General features: G+C 51.0%; 1 protein-coding gene across 2 annotated transcripts in view; it reads right to left on the bottom strand.

Moving 5' to 3' along the window:
- Positions 1 to 16,438, bottom strand: part of ALDH1L1 (aldehyde dehydrogenase 1 family member L1) — an 81,996-nt gene that overhangs the window by 39,795 nt on the left and 25,763 nt on the right. For both annotated transcript variants that reach the window (XM_031663059.1, XM_031663058.1), the window contains exons 3-9: positions 15,338 to 15,572; positions 14,310 to 14,475; positions 12,335 to 12,436; positions 11,473 to 11,568; positions 10,353 to 10,490; positions 7,581 to 7,706; positions 4,027 to 4,118 (exon numbers count right to left, since the gene is read on the bottom strand). In XM_031663059.1, coding sequence (XP_031518919.1) covers positions 4,027 to 4,118; positions 7,581 to 7,706; positions 10,353 to 10,490; positions 11,473 to 11,568; positions 12,335 to 12,436; positions 14,310 to 14,475; positions 15,338 to 15,572 — 955 coding nt within the window. The remainder of the gene's footprint in view (positions 1 to 4,026; positions 4,119 to 7,580; positions 7,707 to 10,352; positions 10,491 to 11,472; positions 11,569 to 12,334; positions 12,437 to 14,309; positions 14,476 to 15,337; positions 15,573 to 16,438) is intronic.

Here is a 16,438-nt window from a genome sequence, read left to right on the forward strand (position 1 = left end):
ACCTCCTTACCCATGGGCGGGGTGGGGGGCGGGGGTTGTTCCAAGGCTCCCAGTGAATGCCTGAAACCACATATAGGGCTGAAGCCTACACTGTGCTCCTTGACTTATGATATGATTACATCCCAAGAACCCATTATAAATTGAAAATGTTAAGTCATAAATGCATTTATTATACCTAACATACTGAACATCAGTGCTTAGCCTAGGCTATCTTAAATGTTCTCAGAATATTTACATTAACCTACAGTTGGGCAAACTCATCTAACACAAAGCCTATTTTATACTAAAGTTTTGAATGTCTAATACAATTTATTAAATATTGTACTGAATGTGAAAAACAGAATTTTGTAAGGGTACACAAAGTGTAATTTCTAATGAATTCGTATCACTTTCACATCATCATAAAGTCAAAAAATCCTAAGTTGAAGCATCACAAGTCTGGGACCATCTACATATTCTATGCTTTTTCTGATAACACCAGTGGCTACTAAGTGACTAATGGGTGGGCAGTGCATACACCTTGGATATCCTGGACAAAGGGATGAATCACATATCAGGTGGGATGGAGTGGGACAGCATGGGATTTCATCATTCTATTAAATGGCGCTCAATTTAAAAACATATGAATTGTTTATTTCTGGACTTTTCCACTTAATATTTTCCAACCATGATTGACCATGGGTAACTTAAACTTCAGCAAGCAAAACCACAAATGAGGGGAGAACTACTGTACTGGAAGCTCCATCCAGGGCAATTAGGCAAGAAAGAAACATTAATCCAAATTGTGAAGGAAGAAGTTAAATCATATCTTGTCACAGATAACATGAGCTTACATGTAGAAATCTTTAAATGGGCCAGGTGTAATGCATCACCCTGTAATTCCAGCACTTTGGGAGATCAAGGTGGGAGGATCACTTGAGACTAGGAGTTCAAAATCAGCCTGGGCAACATAGCAAGACCTTGTCTGTAAAAAAAATTGTTTTAAGTTAGCTGGGTGTAGTGCTGCATGCCTGCAGTCCTGCTACTCAGAAGGCTGAGGCAGGAGGATCACTTGAGCCCAAGAATTTGAGGCTGCATTGGGCTATGATCACACCACTTTTCCAGCCTGAGTGACAGAGCAAGACCATGTCTAAAAAACAGAAGAAGAACACCTTAAATATTCTGCGCCTCCAAAAGACTGTTAGAGCTAATAAAGGAATTCAGCAAAATCGCAGGATACAAAAATAACATGCAAGAAAACAGTTGCAACTCCATACACTAGTAATGAATAATCCAAAAAGAAAATTAAGAAAACAATTCCCTTTACAATGGCATCAAAAGAATAAAATAAGGATAAATTTAACCAAGTAGGCAACAGAGTTGTACACTAAAAACTATAAAACATTGCTGAAAGAAATTACAGAAGATCTAAATAAATAGAAAACCATCTATGTTCACGGACTGGATAACTTAATATTGTTAAGATGACAATATTGCCCAAAGATATCTACAATTTCTATGCCAACTCTATTAAAATCCCATGGTTTTTTGCAGAAATTACAAATATCATCTTAAAATCATATGGACTACCAAGGGACTGTGAATAGTTAAAACAATCCTGAAAAAGAACAAAGAGGACTCACATTTCCTGATTTAAAAATTTACTACAAAACTACAATAATCAAAATAGTATGATACTGGCATAAACACAGATATATAGACCAATGAACAAGATAGCTTAGAAATAAACCTAAACATATATGACCAACTAGTCTTCAACAAGGGTGGCAAGAATACATAATGGGGAAGCGATAGTCCCTTCAACAAATGGTGTTGGAAAGACTGGATGTCCACATGCAAAAGAATTAAATCAGATCCTTATCTTGCCCCACACATAAAAATAATCAACTCAAAATATATGAAAAACTTAAAAGTAAAACTTAAAACTGTAAAACTAAAAGAAAGCATAGGGGAAAGTCTCCATGACATTGGTCTTTGCAACGATTTCTTGAATATCACACCAAAAGAACTGGAAACAAAAGCAAAAATATACAAGTGATATGCATCAAAGTAAAAAGCTTCTGGCTTCTGCAAAGCAAAGGAAACAATCAGCATGGAATGCGAGAAAACTTCTGCAAATTGTATGCCTGATAAGAGGTTAATCCCTAAAATATGTAAGGAGTTCCTACAACTCAATAGCAAACAAAACAAATAATCCAATTTAAAAATGGGCAAAGGCTTGAACAGACATTTCTTCAGAGAAGACATACACATGACAAACAGGTATATGAAAAGATGCTTAACATCACTAATCATCAGGAAAATGCAAATAAAAACTACAATGAGATACCATCTCATCACTGTTGGGCTGGTTATTGTTCAAAAGGAAAGAAGAAAAGGGGAGAGGAAGGAAGATAGGAAGGAAAGTAAGTATTGGCAAGGATACAGGGAAAATGAAACCTTTGTACACTGTTGGTGGGAATGTAAAATGGTACAGCCTCTATGGAGAACAATATGGAGGTTCCTCAAAAAATTTAAAGTAGAACTACCATATGACCCAGCAATCGTACTGCTGGGTATTTGTCCAAGAGAACTGCAATCAGGATCTCAAATTCCCATGCACTTCCACATTCATTCATAACAGCCAAGATGTGGAAACAACACAAATGTCCATCAACAGATGAGCAGATAATATGGTCTATCTGTACAATGAAATAAGATTCAGCCATAAAAAGAAGGCTATCCTGCCAAGTGCTACAACAGGGCTGAATTTTGAAGACATCATGCTAAGTGTAACAAGCCAGTCAATTTTCTGTGACAAATGCTGTATGATTCCACTTGTATGACGTACTAGAGTGGCCAAGCTCAATAGAGCAAAAAGAATGGCTGTTGCCAGGGCCGGGGGAGAAGGAAACGGGGAGTGGCTGTTCAATGGATAGAAAGCTTTAGTTGTACGATAGAGAGTTCTGAAGATCTGCTGACCAACACTGTGCTCATAGTTAACAATCCTACAATGTAAAGTTATAATTTTAAGAGGGTAGATGTTGTATTATGTGGGTTTTTTTTTTTGGCCACTTTTTTTTTAAAAGGACATACACTCTTAACTATATACAGAAAAGCAGTTTTGCTTTCTTTGCATCCTCAGCTTGGTAGCTGTACACAAGGCATGGCCTGGCCTCTGGACACCATTCTCTCAGGTGTCTGACATTCTTCTTCTTGGCATATTTTTTACAAAACAATTATTCTAAACTGCATACTGCCTCACAGTGAGTTACTAGAGGTCCACAGTGCCCAAGGTTTCCAAGCACATAGGCCCAACTCAGCCGACTCAGCCCCAACTCATGCATGGTAGATTGCAAAACTGGTCACAGCGCCCACCCCTGCAGTCACAGCCTTGGCCATGTGAAGGTGCAGCACCTGCTAGCAAGATGTGGAGCTTCTTTCCCCACCCCTGGAAGCTGGACCTGTTCTGTGACTCATTTTGGCCAACAGAATGCAATGAACACGGGCTCCTGCTCTCCCTCCTGGAACCCAGCACCACCACAGGACCAGCCAGCCCCAAGCTGACCGGCAGCTTATGTGAGGCCAGCTGACAGCAGCTGAATCTGATGCAAATCAGCTGAGCCCAGCACCAACTGTCGTCCCATAGAACTGTGAGCCAAGGACATGGTGTTGGTTGAAATCTCAATGTTTTGGGGTGCGTTGTTGCACAGCACAAATGGTTGGCACAATACATAACCCCAATTCTCCCCATGAACTCAGTACTGTTCTTCTGAATCAACTCCTCCCAAATTCCTTCCTAGAACTTCCCCGGGGAGGCTGCATGCAACTGCGCCTCTCTTAACATTCGCATAAAGACCAGCAACCGTTCATTTGTGCTGCCCACCCAGGTGTGCATGCAGGAGACCTGCACACTGGCCCTTCCTGGGTCCCTGGCCCACATGATCCATGAGTAAGCAAATGATTGTTTCCTGCTGCTCAGTTTTGCAGAGATTTGTGACACAGCACCAAGTACCTGGGACAGGACCCCTCCACTCCTGGCCTTACCTCACAACGTCCACAGATGCGGCCCCTGACTTGAAGAAATCAGTGGAGTCTTCAACCTCCAGTACATTGGGGAGGATCCGCTGCCAAGCACTCTGCAAAGCAAGGTCTGGTGAGAGGGTGGCCCCAGGGGAGCTGGGGACAAGTGCCACTCTGGGACAGCAACCCCTGAACAGACTCGTCGATGGCCTGGGGCCAGGTTGGGCTTCTCTATGTACCCTCCAAGATGTTGCCTCTTCCCAGGAGGCTTAATGGTCCTGGAGTGACCACCTTCTGGGAAAGAAGGAGCTGCCACAGCCCAGGCCTCTCTGATGCTGGCTGCTGTCCTCACGGTCACCTCACCTCAACCCCCGGCTTCTCTGGGGTCCCCGTGGCAGTCCAGCTGGTGGAGGACAGACGTGCCAGGCCTCTAGGCATGGCTGGGGACTACAAAGGCAGGGCCCAGCTGCTCCTTAGCCCCACTCACCTTGGTGTTAGCTTTCAGGTTCTGGTGTCCCCAGGGTGACACCGATGCCCAGGTGTTGTAGCAGCAGGCTGGGGAGAGGGTGGGCCTGACGGTGACTATGAGGCTCACACATGGGCTCAGGAGACCTGGGTCTCGACCTCACCAAGATGCTAACTGGTCTGTGTCCTATGAAGGGTTGAGTCTGGGACCTATGGAGGGCAGTAGTGCCCAGCCAGTCGGCCCTGTGGATGTGGGTGCTCAGCTCCCGCCAAGGCACCCTGTAAGGCGGTCCAGCAGTCAAGATGGGACGACTGCTCTCTGGGCAGGCTGCTGGTGAGGCCCGGTGGGGCGGGAGCCAGGAGGGGCCCCAGCAATATCAGGCCAGGTCCTCACTCTCTGGATGAACTCCAGGCCATTGTCAATCGTGGGCCCAGGATGGGGGGTGAGGCATGAGATGCTGGTTCAGGCCCAATTAGAACCAGTTCCCCCAACACCTGGCACAAGCACCCCTGGCTCTCCTCTTTCTTTCTTGGAAAAATGTCATGGATCTGCCCTTCCCATCCTCAGGGTGACCATCAACACCACGACAAGCCACGCGCTGTCTGCCGCACACCTGCTGCCTGCCCCTTGAGGCCTCTGCTAGGCTCTCGCCTGCTGGCGACACCTTCCTCTGACTCCCCAGCTAATATTTAAGTCCTGGGCATCCTTAAGGGTCCAATTCCTGTGTCACTTCTTCCCCGAAACCTTTGCTGGCCACTCTACTGGCAGGATCTACCTGCCTCAGACCACACCACTTGGGGCCACCAGTCGTCCACTACTGGATGGCTACTGCTAGTGTCCAGGGCCCTTATCAGATGAGAGTGGAGCCACAGAGGGGCAGTGTGGCAGACTGGTCACTGAGTGCACCACAAAGCCAAAGCCCACCAAGCCATCAAAATTCAGACAGCCCCTCAGTGCTGACAGCAGCTGGGTGAGGATTCCATGTGTGAGGCAGGCAGAGTCTGGACTACAGGGAGAGTCAGTAAACACAACGTTTGTACCATGGGCAGCACCTGCCCAGCCTCAGCTCAGGAGGGCATAGGGGGTTGTGGCCCACTACCTGCCCAGCCCACAGTGGGCTCTTGGAGTGTTCTGCTGGACAGTCACAGGCCAGGCCCCTCCACCAACCCCAGGGAGCTGCACAGCCCCAGACTGGCCTCTACTCGTCTTGGCCATGTTCCCTCTACCCCATTGGTCTCCAGATCACACATCCTGGAGGCCAAGTGCAGCTGTGAGCAAGAGGCCTAATGATAGCCATCCTAGCGATGGCCTTAGGGTGCTGCATGGTGAACAGCTAGAGAAGGACTTGAGCCCAGCCCTCCAGAGTCCGGACTCCACTCCTCAGGCCTTGGCTCCACAGGTGGGACATGCAGGTACTGAAGGCACCTACTGCATAGAGTTGTTATCATGAATAAACACGCTGCTCTTCCAGGAGGACCTGCAACTCTGAATGTGCATGGTGAACAAATGCAAACCTGAAAGAGCCAGTCCTTCAAGATGGATCCCCAGAAGCTAACTGGGCCTAAATTTAAAACACAGCCAAGTGATCATTTGCTTTCTAGGGGTCACACATGTACTCTGGGTTCCCCCAAAACCTGCAACATTTTATCTTTGGGTCTTTCAGAGCTCACCTGAACCAGCCAATCAGGGCTCAGCTGTACCAACCAATTAGAACTGGTTTCAACCCTTCCTTTGAATGGGGACCTGGGTGAGCGCTTTTTCTATAAAATCCCACCCTTCCCGTTGTTCTCAGGAACGCACCTTCCTGTTACACCAGAAGCTGCCTTTGGATGGTTTGCAAACTGGTCACTGGAATAAAGTCTCTGTTCTCCAAATTCATTTTCTAAGAACTTTTGTCCAGAGTACACACTCTAGAAGTATCTGCTTTTCTCATGAGATGCTTAGATGTATTGCCAATGGGTACTGAGTTCCTCAAAGATGCCAGCTACTGAACTAAACCTCTTCAAGTGTGTTATCTCCTCTACCAGTCACAACATCCACTGAGGAAGGGCTTGTTATTCCCATTTTACAGATGCAGGACTCAGCTGCAGCTGTTGTAAGATAGCATCTTTTGACTCAAGTCTACATCTACAAACAGATGACCCCAACTCACCCCCAGAGCCACTCAGCTGTGGGCTCCAGGAGGGCTGTCTGTCCAGCTGGCCCTGCAACCCCAGGGCAGACCAAGTTAGGGCCAGAGCAACTGCTCCAGGGATATGTTTGGAAAACAGACATTCAAGGTGTTCCACTTTCAAGAAGGAGTTACTGGCTGTCAGTGCCTTTGGATCACACAAGTGCCTCACGTCCGTCCTTGCTGAGCCCTGCCCCACATGTGCTGTGAACACCCAAGGTCCCCAGCTGTGCCCGCCTGACTCTACCCCTCACCCCCGGGCTCCAGCTACAGTGCCCTCCTATGGCAACTCCCTGAACACAGGGAGGCCTCTGCCCTGTTAGGGCCTTGCCATTTGCTGTTCCTTCTCTCTTGAAAGTCTTCCCACAGCTCTCTTCTCTCCACCCAGGGAAGAAGGATACAGTGGGAGGGAGCATGAAGGGTCAGGAACAAATCCCGGAAGTGAGCGTAGATGGAAATTCATGTTGAGAAGACTGAGTCTCAGAGAGGGAAGCTCCCTACAGCATCACACTGGGGCAAAGCTGGATTGGAGCCCAGGTGTGCCTCACAGGCAGCTTGTGTTGGTCACAGCCCGGGATGCTGCCTCTGGTGCAGCCTTTCTGGAAGGCTCCAGTGCTCACATTCTAATCACGGGGACATGGGCTTGACACCTGACTCTTTCAAATATTCCAGGAGCTTCTGTTTCACTCGTTAACTGTTGACAATGAGCCCTTAGAAGAGTCAGACTGAACTGGCCAGATCCCAGGGTCCCAGTTGCAGAGGAAGGAGCAGCAAGAAGACAACAGAAAGCTCAAGACAAGACAGAACCAACACTGCACCTGGGGCCAACACAGACACCCACAGAAGGCTGGCACTGCCCAACTCTGGGTAGCGCGATTTGCAGAACACATGTGCTCGGCACAACCTGCCCAACTGGATGGCAGCCCTGAAGTTGCCTCTTACCCGCACAGCCTCTGCAGTAACCAGCTCTGCCTCTGTCAGTTCAAGGGCACTGCTGGCTGCCCCCTTAAAGAAGTTCGAGGCCAGGATCATTTTGCCATCCTCCAGCTGAATGTTCTTCACCAGCAGCTGCAAAAGGAAGGATTTCACAGTTCCTGTGGTCAGACCTGAGGCAGTGATGAAGACGTTCCACACAGGGTGCTGTGCCGGGCACTCCAGCCTTGTCTCCACCCTTCAGATGAGGATGGAGCAGGAGTCCCGGTTAGTGATGAGGAGTTCACAGTGGGGAGGCCACTATTCCAGGGACAAAGAGGAAATTGCAGAGCTTGTGTCCCCTACCAGCTGCTTGATTTTCCATCACTCACTCCCACCACACTTTCACTTTGTTTTTAAGTGTAATGACTTTATTACTTCTATAAAAAAGGATTCCTACCGATCAAAAAAAGAAAATGTCATTCAGGCACCACATAGAAAGTAAACTTAGAAAAACAACTAATCCTGCAATCACCCAGCAGCTCCCAGAACTGCCACAGAAACACCTGGAGAACATCACCAGATGCCTGTGTGGGATACAGAGGTGGGAAGAGAAGAGGCTGAAAAAGGGTCTGGCCGGCCCTGCAGTCTGCAGCTTCAGGACAGCACTTCAAGCTAGTCCCGGGTAGAGCCTGCGTCCAGCCATCAGTTCAAGGGGATTCTGGCTGCCAGACATGAACTACCCCCATTGCAGCTCATGACTCTGGGATACTCTAGTGTCTGCCTCAGATTTACTGTATTTAATAACATGTTTGAATTGTTTGGGGCCTGCTTGTTTATCAATAGTTTTTCAACAAATGCTTTCGTTAGGGGCCAGGAAAAAAACACATATAAAAAAGAGTTATGGATAAGCTCACGGGTGGGTGCATGTCTCTACGCGTTAAGAGTGGCGATGGAAGAATGGCACCCTCTATGCATGCTCTGCCAGAACTGGAACGGGCCTCTCGGCCTGACCGTCACCTCTTTGCCTTTCAAAGATGTTCTGGCGCTTTCTGCAAGCTAAAGCCCAGCCAGACCCCACAGGGCATGCCTGAGAGATGCTTCAACCCAAGGTCTTCTGGGTTAATCTGTGGGGAGCAGGGTGTGTGTGCTCAGCTGGTCTCTGCTCACTCCCCTCCCACCCTGACCACCTCTGGACAGTGGACCAAGCTCTTGTGAGAGAGCCGGTAACCCCAGCTTCCTCTTAGACACTTAGTTGCCTTCTTTGCACTGCTGTCTTTGCGGGTCTCTGGGCAGACGCTGTGGGTGCCCCGCTCAGACCCCGTGGCTGGTGCCCTGTCCTCCAGCTGCAGCAAGGGATGGATGATAACGGCCTGAACTGTCCCCTCCTTGCTTGCTGTGGATGGATAAGAGTTCCCGAACACAGAGAGGCCAAGGGATGATGCCTGGGGGGTCCTCCACCCCACCCCAGGGGCCACTGAAACCAAAGGCTGCCAGAGGTGGGGACAGGCAGGTATAATTGGAGAGTGCAGTTAATACTCCAAAGCCCACCCTGGGAGCAGCCCCAGGCTAAACTTCTCCTGAACTTTTACTTTTGCTTTGCTTTCCTCTGCCCTTACTGCCTGGCATGATTTTCTGGAACATTGCCTCAATAAATCACTTGCACAAGAAATTTTACCTTAGATGCTGCTTCTAGGGAACCTGACCACAGACAGATATTCTCTTGCAACTGCATATATCAATCTTGGATACCCAAAACACTACCTTGCAGACATCAACAGCAGCCTAGACCTTCTGACAGGGGAGCACAGCAGACTGGACACCAAGACTGAGCAAAGGCCAGGCCCCAAACTGCCACGCTTCACTCCAGCTGGCTGGACACAGCAACACGGCTGGGGGTACCGTGCCCACTGGGTTTGTCCAGACCTGTCAGTGTGTGGGAAGACCCCTGCCTGCCCTCTCCCTACCCCCGGCTGCTCATGTGAGAAGGAGTAGTAGAGCGCATATGAACAGGAAGCTACCATAGCCAAGACCAGTATCACAGCTTTGGAACCAGAATTTCAGCGTTTGAATCCCAGCTCTGCCACGGGCTAGCTTGGATGATGCTGGGCAAGTTATTTAAATCTCCGTTTTTTTCCTCTATAAGGATATTATGTTTATACATATATCATAGTGTTATTGGGCAGATTAAATTTAATGTGTATACATTGTTCTGGCATAAAAGGTGCTCCATCAGTGTTTGCTGGTACCCTGAGTTGTAGTCTGCTAATAACAAGAGCAGGTGGCCGGCATGGCTCCCAAGGCTCTGCACATGCTAAGTCCCCATGGCATCCCTGTTCAAAGAGATGGGAGCTGAGGCACAGAGGCTTAATGACCCCATGCCCAGAGGTGCTTCTGATAGACCAATGACAGGCCCTGAGCCCAGGCTCCCTGGGAGGGCTTCTCTCTGATTCTGGATTTTCTGACACCCACACAGGGCGCCCAGCCTGTGCAGGGGAAAGAAAGGGAGATCAGACTGTTACTGTGTCTATGTAGAAAATCAGTAGCCTGGAGATGGGTGCCTAGCCAGGAAGGGTAGGGAGCCCAGCTTTCCCAGAACAGAGAAGTGGGTAAACTGCCTCGGACACCCTCTGCTCAGGGCCAGCCAGGCGGTCAGGGACAGATCAGGGTCGGTGGTCCCTCCTAGGTCTGGTTTTTTCCATTTTCTCCAGAGGAGCCTAGGGTCTTCCTGCGAGGCCTGAGTCTAAGGACAGGAGCACGGGTGGCTTTGAGCAGGCAAGTAACCCACAGCCATGCCCTTACCATTTTGTCATCATTCCCAAAGAGGATGAGTCCCGCTTTGGTGACCACCCCTGGCCGATGGGCTCCTGGGATGGGCAAAGCATCTCCCTCGGGCACCAGGCCTGAAGTATTCAGCGTTGAGTTGAAAAATGTCAGTTTCTGTCAAGGGAAGAAAAACCAGAAGACGGTGGGTGAGAAGAAGTCCCCGAAGCCAGCAGCCCAGGCAGGTCTGAGCAGGGCTGGGAGGGGGGAGAGGGGCCAGGGGCAGCTGAGACCTGGGAGCCAGCTCAAAACCCATGTGACCCCTGAGGACCTTTCTGTTGGGGCACAAACGAGACCTGGAGGAGCCTCAGTGGCCTCAAGGAGCTGATAGCAGGTCTGCCTCAGATCTGCAATAAGACCCTTCTCCTTGGCCCCATAAGCCCCTTCTCCTTGGCCCATGGCCTCAGACCTCAGGTGCACAGACTGGGGGAGAACGTGCTCCAGGCATCATGGAGTGAGGCCACCTGCTCTCAGGGTGCTACCGAGGAGTGGTTGCTTTGATCAGAAGGTGCATTTGCTACTACAAAGGGCTCTGCATTGATGAGGACAGCAGGCTTCCTGCCACAGTCTGGGCAGTTGGCTGAGGGTCAAGGGTCTGGACAGTCTGAGACCATGTTGGGGACAGGACTGCCTTCAAGGTTTGCACAAAGACCACCACACACAGTCCTGCCACCCCTGATGCCTCACCAGAGCCTGTGACCCCCAAGGCTGCTCATCTTTAGCATCTGGCCTGCCCATGGTCAGCCTGGCCCTGAATGTGCTGCCCCACTCTGCCTAAGGCCAAATCAGAGTCAGCACTGGGCCTCGGGTCTCTGCAAGCTCAGCAGTGAGACTCAAAATATTTCACAACCAATACAGCTGGGCCCCAGGGGCACTACAAGGGCCTGGAGGCTTCCAGCTATGCAGGACATCTATCGTTTAGCTACTGGAGGCTGGGTAGGTCTGTCATTCCTGGGGATGTTTAGGGGGCACCCAGTGGGAGTGGGGGCCAGGGCAGTGGCTATTTATTATACCAACCAGTTCAAACATGTGTGGCAGTCTTATGGCCAGTGGGATATACCAATGCACCTGGCTGGATTCCAGCCATGCAGGGACATACCTGCAGAGGTTCACAGGCCTCTGTCCAGGCTCCTGGAACCTTGTCGTTCCCACGGATCCAGTTGTGAATGGCCTCTGCCGGCTGGTCCCAGTCGATCTGTGGGGAGCAGGGTGTGTGCTCAGCTGGTCTCTTCTCACTCCCCTCCCACCCTGATGAAGTCTGGACAGTGGACCAAGCTCTTGTGAGAAAGCCGGTAACCCCAGCTTTCTCTTAGACATTTGCAGGAGTCCCTGAGCTGGTGCCCCCAGTTCTGGGTGCTCTCTGACCCTCAGTCTCTCATGGGCTGAGCAGACTTCAGAATGGTTTGGGGAAGATAATGTTCTATTGCTGTCAAGATGGCCCAGACTCTACACAGATGCCCCAGCACAATGTGCTCAGGCCCATCCCATAGGGCCCCACCTGCTTCTGCTCACTGGCAGGGCCCCTGTGGGTCCCCACACAGCACCCCATACTCCTGAGCTGAGACACAGCCCACAGGCCCCTGAGGTTCCTCGACCAGCTCTTGCTCCAGAGACCCACACTGTCCCTCGCATAGAGACTGCTCGCACTATGGTTGATGTTTTGCCCCCTAACTCCCACTCTTCTCCCTCCCTGTGGGCTTTGCCTGCCCATTCCTCCTAAAGAGGAACAGGAAAGAACCTGGAATGGACCTCAATGAACCTGTTTGCTGCCCTCCCAGGTGCCAGGGTCCTCCTCCTCCACGGCTCTCTTCATGCATCCCTGACCTGGGCTGCCCTGTCTTCTGGTCTCAAAGAATTACAACCTGCACCATCTAGGCTGAACTCCAGCCTCCTCAGGCTGCCCTCTACAACCCCAGTCTGCTCACAGGCAGGATGAGGGTGTGGAGGGACCCAGCACTCACCTTGGCCGTCTCCTTCTTCTGAATCCCCTCATAGGTGGCTCCTTCCTCAGGCTGAGGGAGTCTGGGGGCTTTGCCTTCAGCGATCAGCCTCACGGCCTGCACCTGGGGAGACCGGTGGGCTGCTATCCCCAGCAGTAGGACCTTGCCTCCTTCCCAGCCCCAGGGCCTACATTGAGCCTGGACCCTTCCCCAGACTGACCAGACTTGCCTGGCACACAGCAGGCACCCAAGAAACACCTGCCATATGAACAAGGGAGTCAGTGTGAACCTAACTTCTATTGCACAACAGACGCAGACCCGTCCTCTCTACCTGGCAAAGGTTTAGATTACATAGATCTTACATCTTCTGAGATCTTAGATTATATAAACAGTAAAGCCCTGCAGGTATAACACAGATACAAATGTCCATGTTGCTATCTAAGCCTTCTCTGCCTTGTAAGGAGAGTGGGTCCTGAGCCCTATGGTGGGCTTGACGGTGCAAGTTTGGAGGTCTGAGATGAAGCAGGAAATAGTTTCTCTGTGACAGGAAAGAGGAAGGTGGTGGGAAAGGAATCAGGGGAGAGAGAGAAGGAGAGCCAAGGAGCCTGGGCCCGCGTGAGCAAGAGCCTGCAGGAAGAGACGGGGAGGTGCCAAGAATGGGAAGTGACCGAGTGTCAGAGCATCTGAGGCAGGGCTGCCCGATGGAGCCCTCTGTGGTGATGGACAAATTCCAGGAAGTCTGCACGGTCCAACATGGTGGCCAGGGGACTTGGAATGTGGCTGAGACTGAGGAACTGAATTTTTCGGTATAATTCATTTTATGAATTTAATAGCTGCATGTTACCAGTGGCTGCCTTGTTGGACAGTGCAGCTCCAAGGAGTATTTGAGTTGCTTGCCATGGGAAGCACAGGTAAGCCCCTTCTCTGTACCACTAAATCTCCAGCAAGTCTACTTTGTTAACTATTTTTGTGAGCTGGTCAGTTTGTGGGGAAGACAAGTTTAACACAACCGAAAAATAAAACGCAATGGCCAAGAGCTGAGGATGAGGGGACGGTGGACGCTGCCGCTGCGCTTCGTGCTGTGCCCAAACAGCAAGGGCTCCCCAGGGCCTCCGTCCCTCCTGCCCCATGCCTGGACAGCACCTCTGCCTCTGGCCGTCCCTCCTGCCTCATGCCTGGACAGCACCTCTGCCTCTGGCTGTCCCTGTCAGCCCACCCTCGGGCAGGGGCCAGCAGCCCTTACATATGATCTCCATCTGTGGGCTCAGGCCCATGGCCTGCTACCCTGCCTCTCAGCAGTGCCAGCTGCCCACGTGACTCAGCCGCCCTTCGGCTCAGGCCGTATGACCACAGGTCAAGGCCTTCCTAGCTCTTCCGAGCAGGAAGCATGTGACTGAGGCAGCCAATCAGAGTACTCCATCACCCCAGCTGGTGATTGGCTCATGAGGAGCACATGACCCCAAAACTGGCCAATCAGAATCTCCCCTGATTTGTGATTGATGAATTCTAGGAGAAAAAGTGTTTCTCTTTTCTTGGAATCAAGAATTAGAGTCCTTGAGCTACAGTGGCTATGTTTCCTCTAATTCAGGGCAGCTAAACTGAGAATGAAGCTAATCACACAGAGAAAAGCAGAATCAACGAGTGAAGGAGAGAGAAACAGAAACTTAATGACGTTATAGCTGAAGTTCCTGGATTCAGCAGGACGTGACCCAGTCCCTGCCTTTAGCCTTGTCTATTAAACGGGCCCCAAAATGTCCCCTTTTTGCCAAACGCTTTTTGAGTTGGGGTCTGTCCGTTGTGAGCAAGAGTCCCTCCTAATACAATACACTGTTTGTCCTAATTCTGCCCCTAAAACCTTGAAGTGAGAGCTCTCTCCCTCCAGAATCCTGAATTTGGGGAACAGATTCCTGGCCTCCAGGAGCAGTGGGCTGGGTCTAGGGAGGGTGCTTGAGTGTGCGTCCGGGTGGGCAGGGCGCGGCCGGCTCCAGGCCCTCACCATCCCTTTGATGCCTTCCGGGAAGAGGAAGCGGTTGTACAGCGTGCTCACGGTGTCATCTGGGAGCACCTCACACTCTTTCTGCAGCAGAAGGTCCCCGGTGTCCAGACCATCGTCCGCCCAGAAGATGGAAAAGCCCCCTTTCTTATCTCCGTGAATGAGGGTCCTAGGAAGCAGAAGAGTGAAACCCGGAGTCTGCGACGAAGGGCCATGGAGGACGCCCTGGGTGCAGGCCCGTGGGCCTGCCACCCTCTAGGAGGCCCTCTCTTCCCAGGGGTAGCACTGACACCGGCTCCGGCGGGAAATAGAAGAAGGAAAACAGCATGTATTGATAAGAACTATGGGCCAGGAATTGTGCTAAAAGCCCTATATGCCTTATGTAACTGAGTCCTCACAGCACGGATAACAGGTATACTCGGTTTACAGATAGGGAAACTAAGGTCCAGAAAAGTGAAGTGACACCAACAAAGACCAAAGAGCCTGACTCCCAACAGACCAGTCTGACTACGAATCCACTCTTTTCTCAACTCAAATGTTTTCCCTCTTTGACCACCCATCTGCCTTGTCACCCCCTTTGTTGTCTTCTTGGGAATTCTGTCACGTCAGACTACCTTGGGGAGGCCATCCTTTGCTCCACGTTTATCTCTTTCTACATAGTGTGCTGCCCAGAGCAGCAGTAGTGGAAGTTAGAGTAGGACCCCCAGCCCACTGCCTGGACTGGCGCCTTGGACTCTGTGCCTCCTGGTGCCCTCTCTGTCCCAGCTGGGGGATGGGAACACTGACAGTGCCAGTTTCTCAGATAACTGTGGGAGTGCAGAGTGCTTAGCAACACCTGCTCCCAGAGCCTTCTGTCATCGATAACGTTGCACAGCCTGTTCTGTGGCTGACAGCTGGCAACCACAGGACAAGCACCTGCACAATGCCCACTCTGCATCCCTAGAAATGCTTTGGGCTAATGGAAAGAGACAAGTCAGGCTGATGGAGGGACATGTATAGGGATGGCCCCCCGTGTTTTTGCCCCATCTCACCAGTTGATGGCCGAGGCCCCTCGGTGTCTAGGGAGCAGTGACGGGTGATAGATGATGGAGCCATGCCGGGGGGCATTGATTATCTCCATGGGGATGAACTGGCTGCAGAAGGGCAGGACGTTGAGCTCGGCCCCCAAAGCTTGGTATTTTGCCACCACTTCAGGCAAAGCCTGTCCTTTTGCACGCCACCGGGAGAATTTGAATACCGGCACTCCATCCTTCTCAGCTTCCAGACCTGTGGGATGGTGGATAAGAAACTGGCCCCTCTCTATCACCCAACCACATGTGGCCAACTCTGCCTTCCCAGCAGAGCAGCTCATGGGCCTTCTCTCTATGCCACCCCCCTCACCCCCCACCCCCAGCCAGTCTCCACTGGGCAACACAGACAGACGCACCAGCCAAGCATGAGGCTCTGGGGACCGCCCTGCCTGCTCTGACTTCTGCTGAGCTCCAGGACCTCTGAGTGCCTCCCTCTTCCAGACCCCAGATGGCTGACCTCTGCCCTCGCTCCTCTCCTGAGGCCTTGTCATCCCCATCACTGAGTTACTGTCTTATGGTCCCCTCTACTGCTCTCTCTGTGATGGGGACTGCCCCCCTGCAGATGGCATTTCTGCTTTGTCAGCTGTTCCCTGATGAAGGAATAAGGGGAAGAAGGGTAACAAGAGCATCTTCACTCCTTTCTGTCCAGTGGGTTCCTGTCCGGTGAGCCTCCCCCAGCCCAGCTTCTTCATCCCAGCCTCAGTTGTTCCTTCCCAGAGCAATGGCTAAATCAGTTTTTCCATCATCTGTAGAACTAGCCTCAATATGCACACACCCCACACCCCACCCCGGGCCCAGATACATCCTGGAGGGCCCCTCCTCTGCCCCATCACCAGCACATCCTCCTCACAGCCCTGGATTACAGGCCCAAGCTCCCAAGTTTTTGTAGTTAAAGCTTCCTCCTTTATCTTAGCCTTAGAGCGGGCAGCTGCTTCCTGCAGTCACTGTCCCTGATAACTTCCAGCTCTCTGCCTTCCACTCTTCAATACCCAAGGAACACTTCTTTGTATTCAGTTCTCTGTTAGAGCCTCTGGTGTGATGTTTGGGCCCTGATGGGACTGG

This window comes from Papio anubis, chromosome 2, assembly GCF_008728515.1.
Source record: "Papio anubis isolate 15944 chromosome 2, Panubis1.0, whole genome shotgun sequence".
NCBI classification, from domain to species: domain Eukaryota; kingdom Metazoa; phylum Chordata; class Mammalia; order Primates; family Cercopithecidae; genus Papio; species Papio anubis.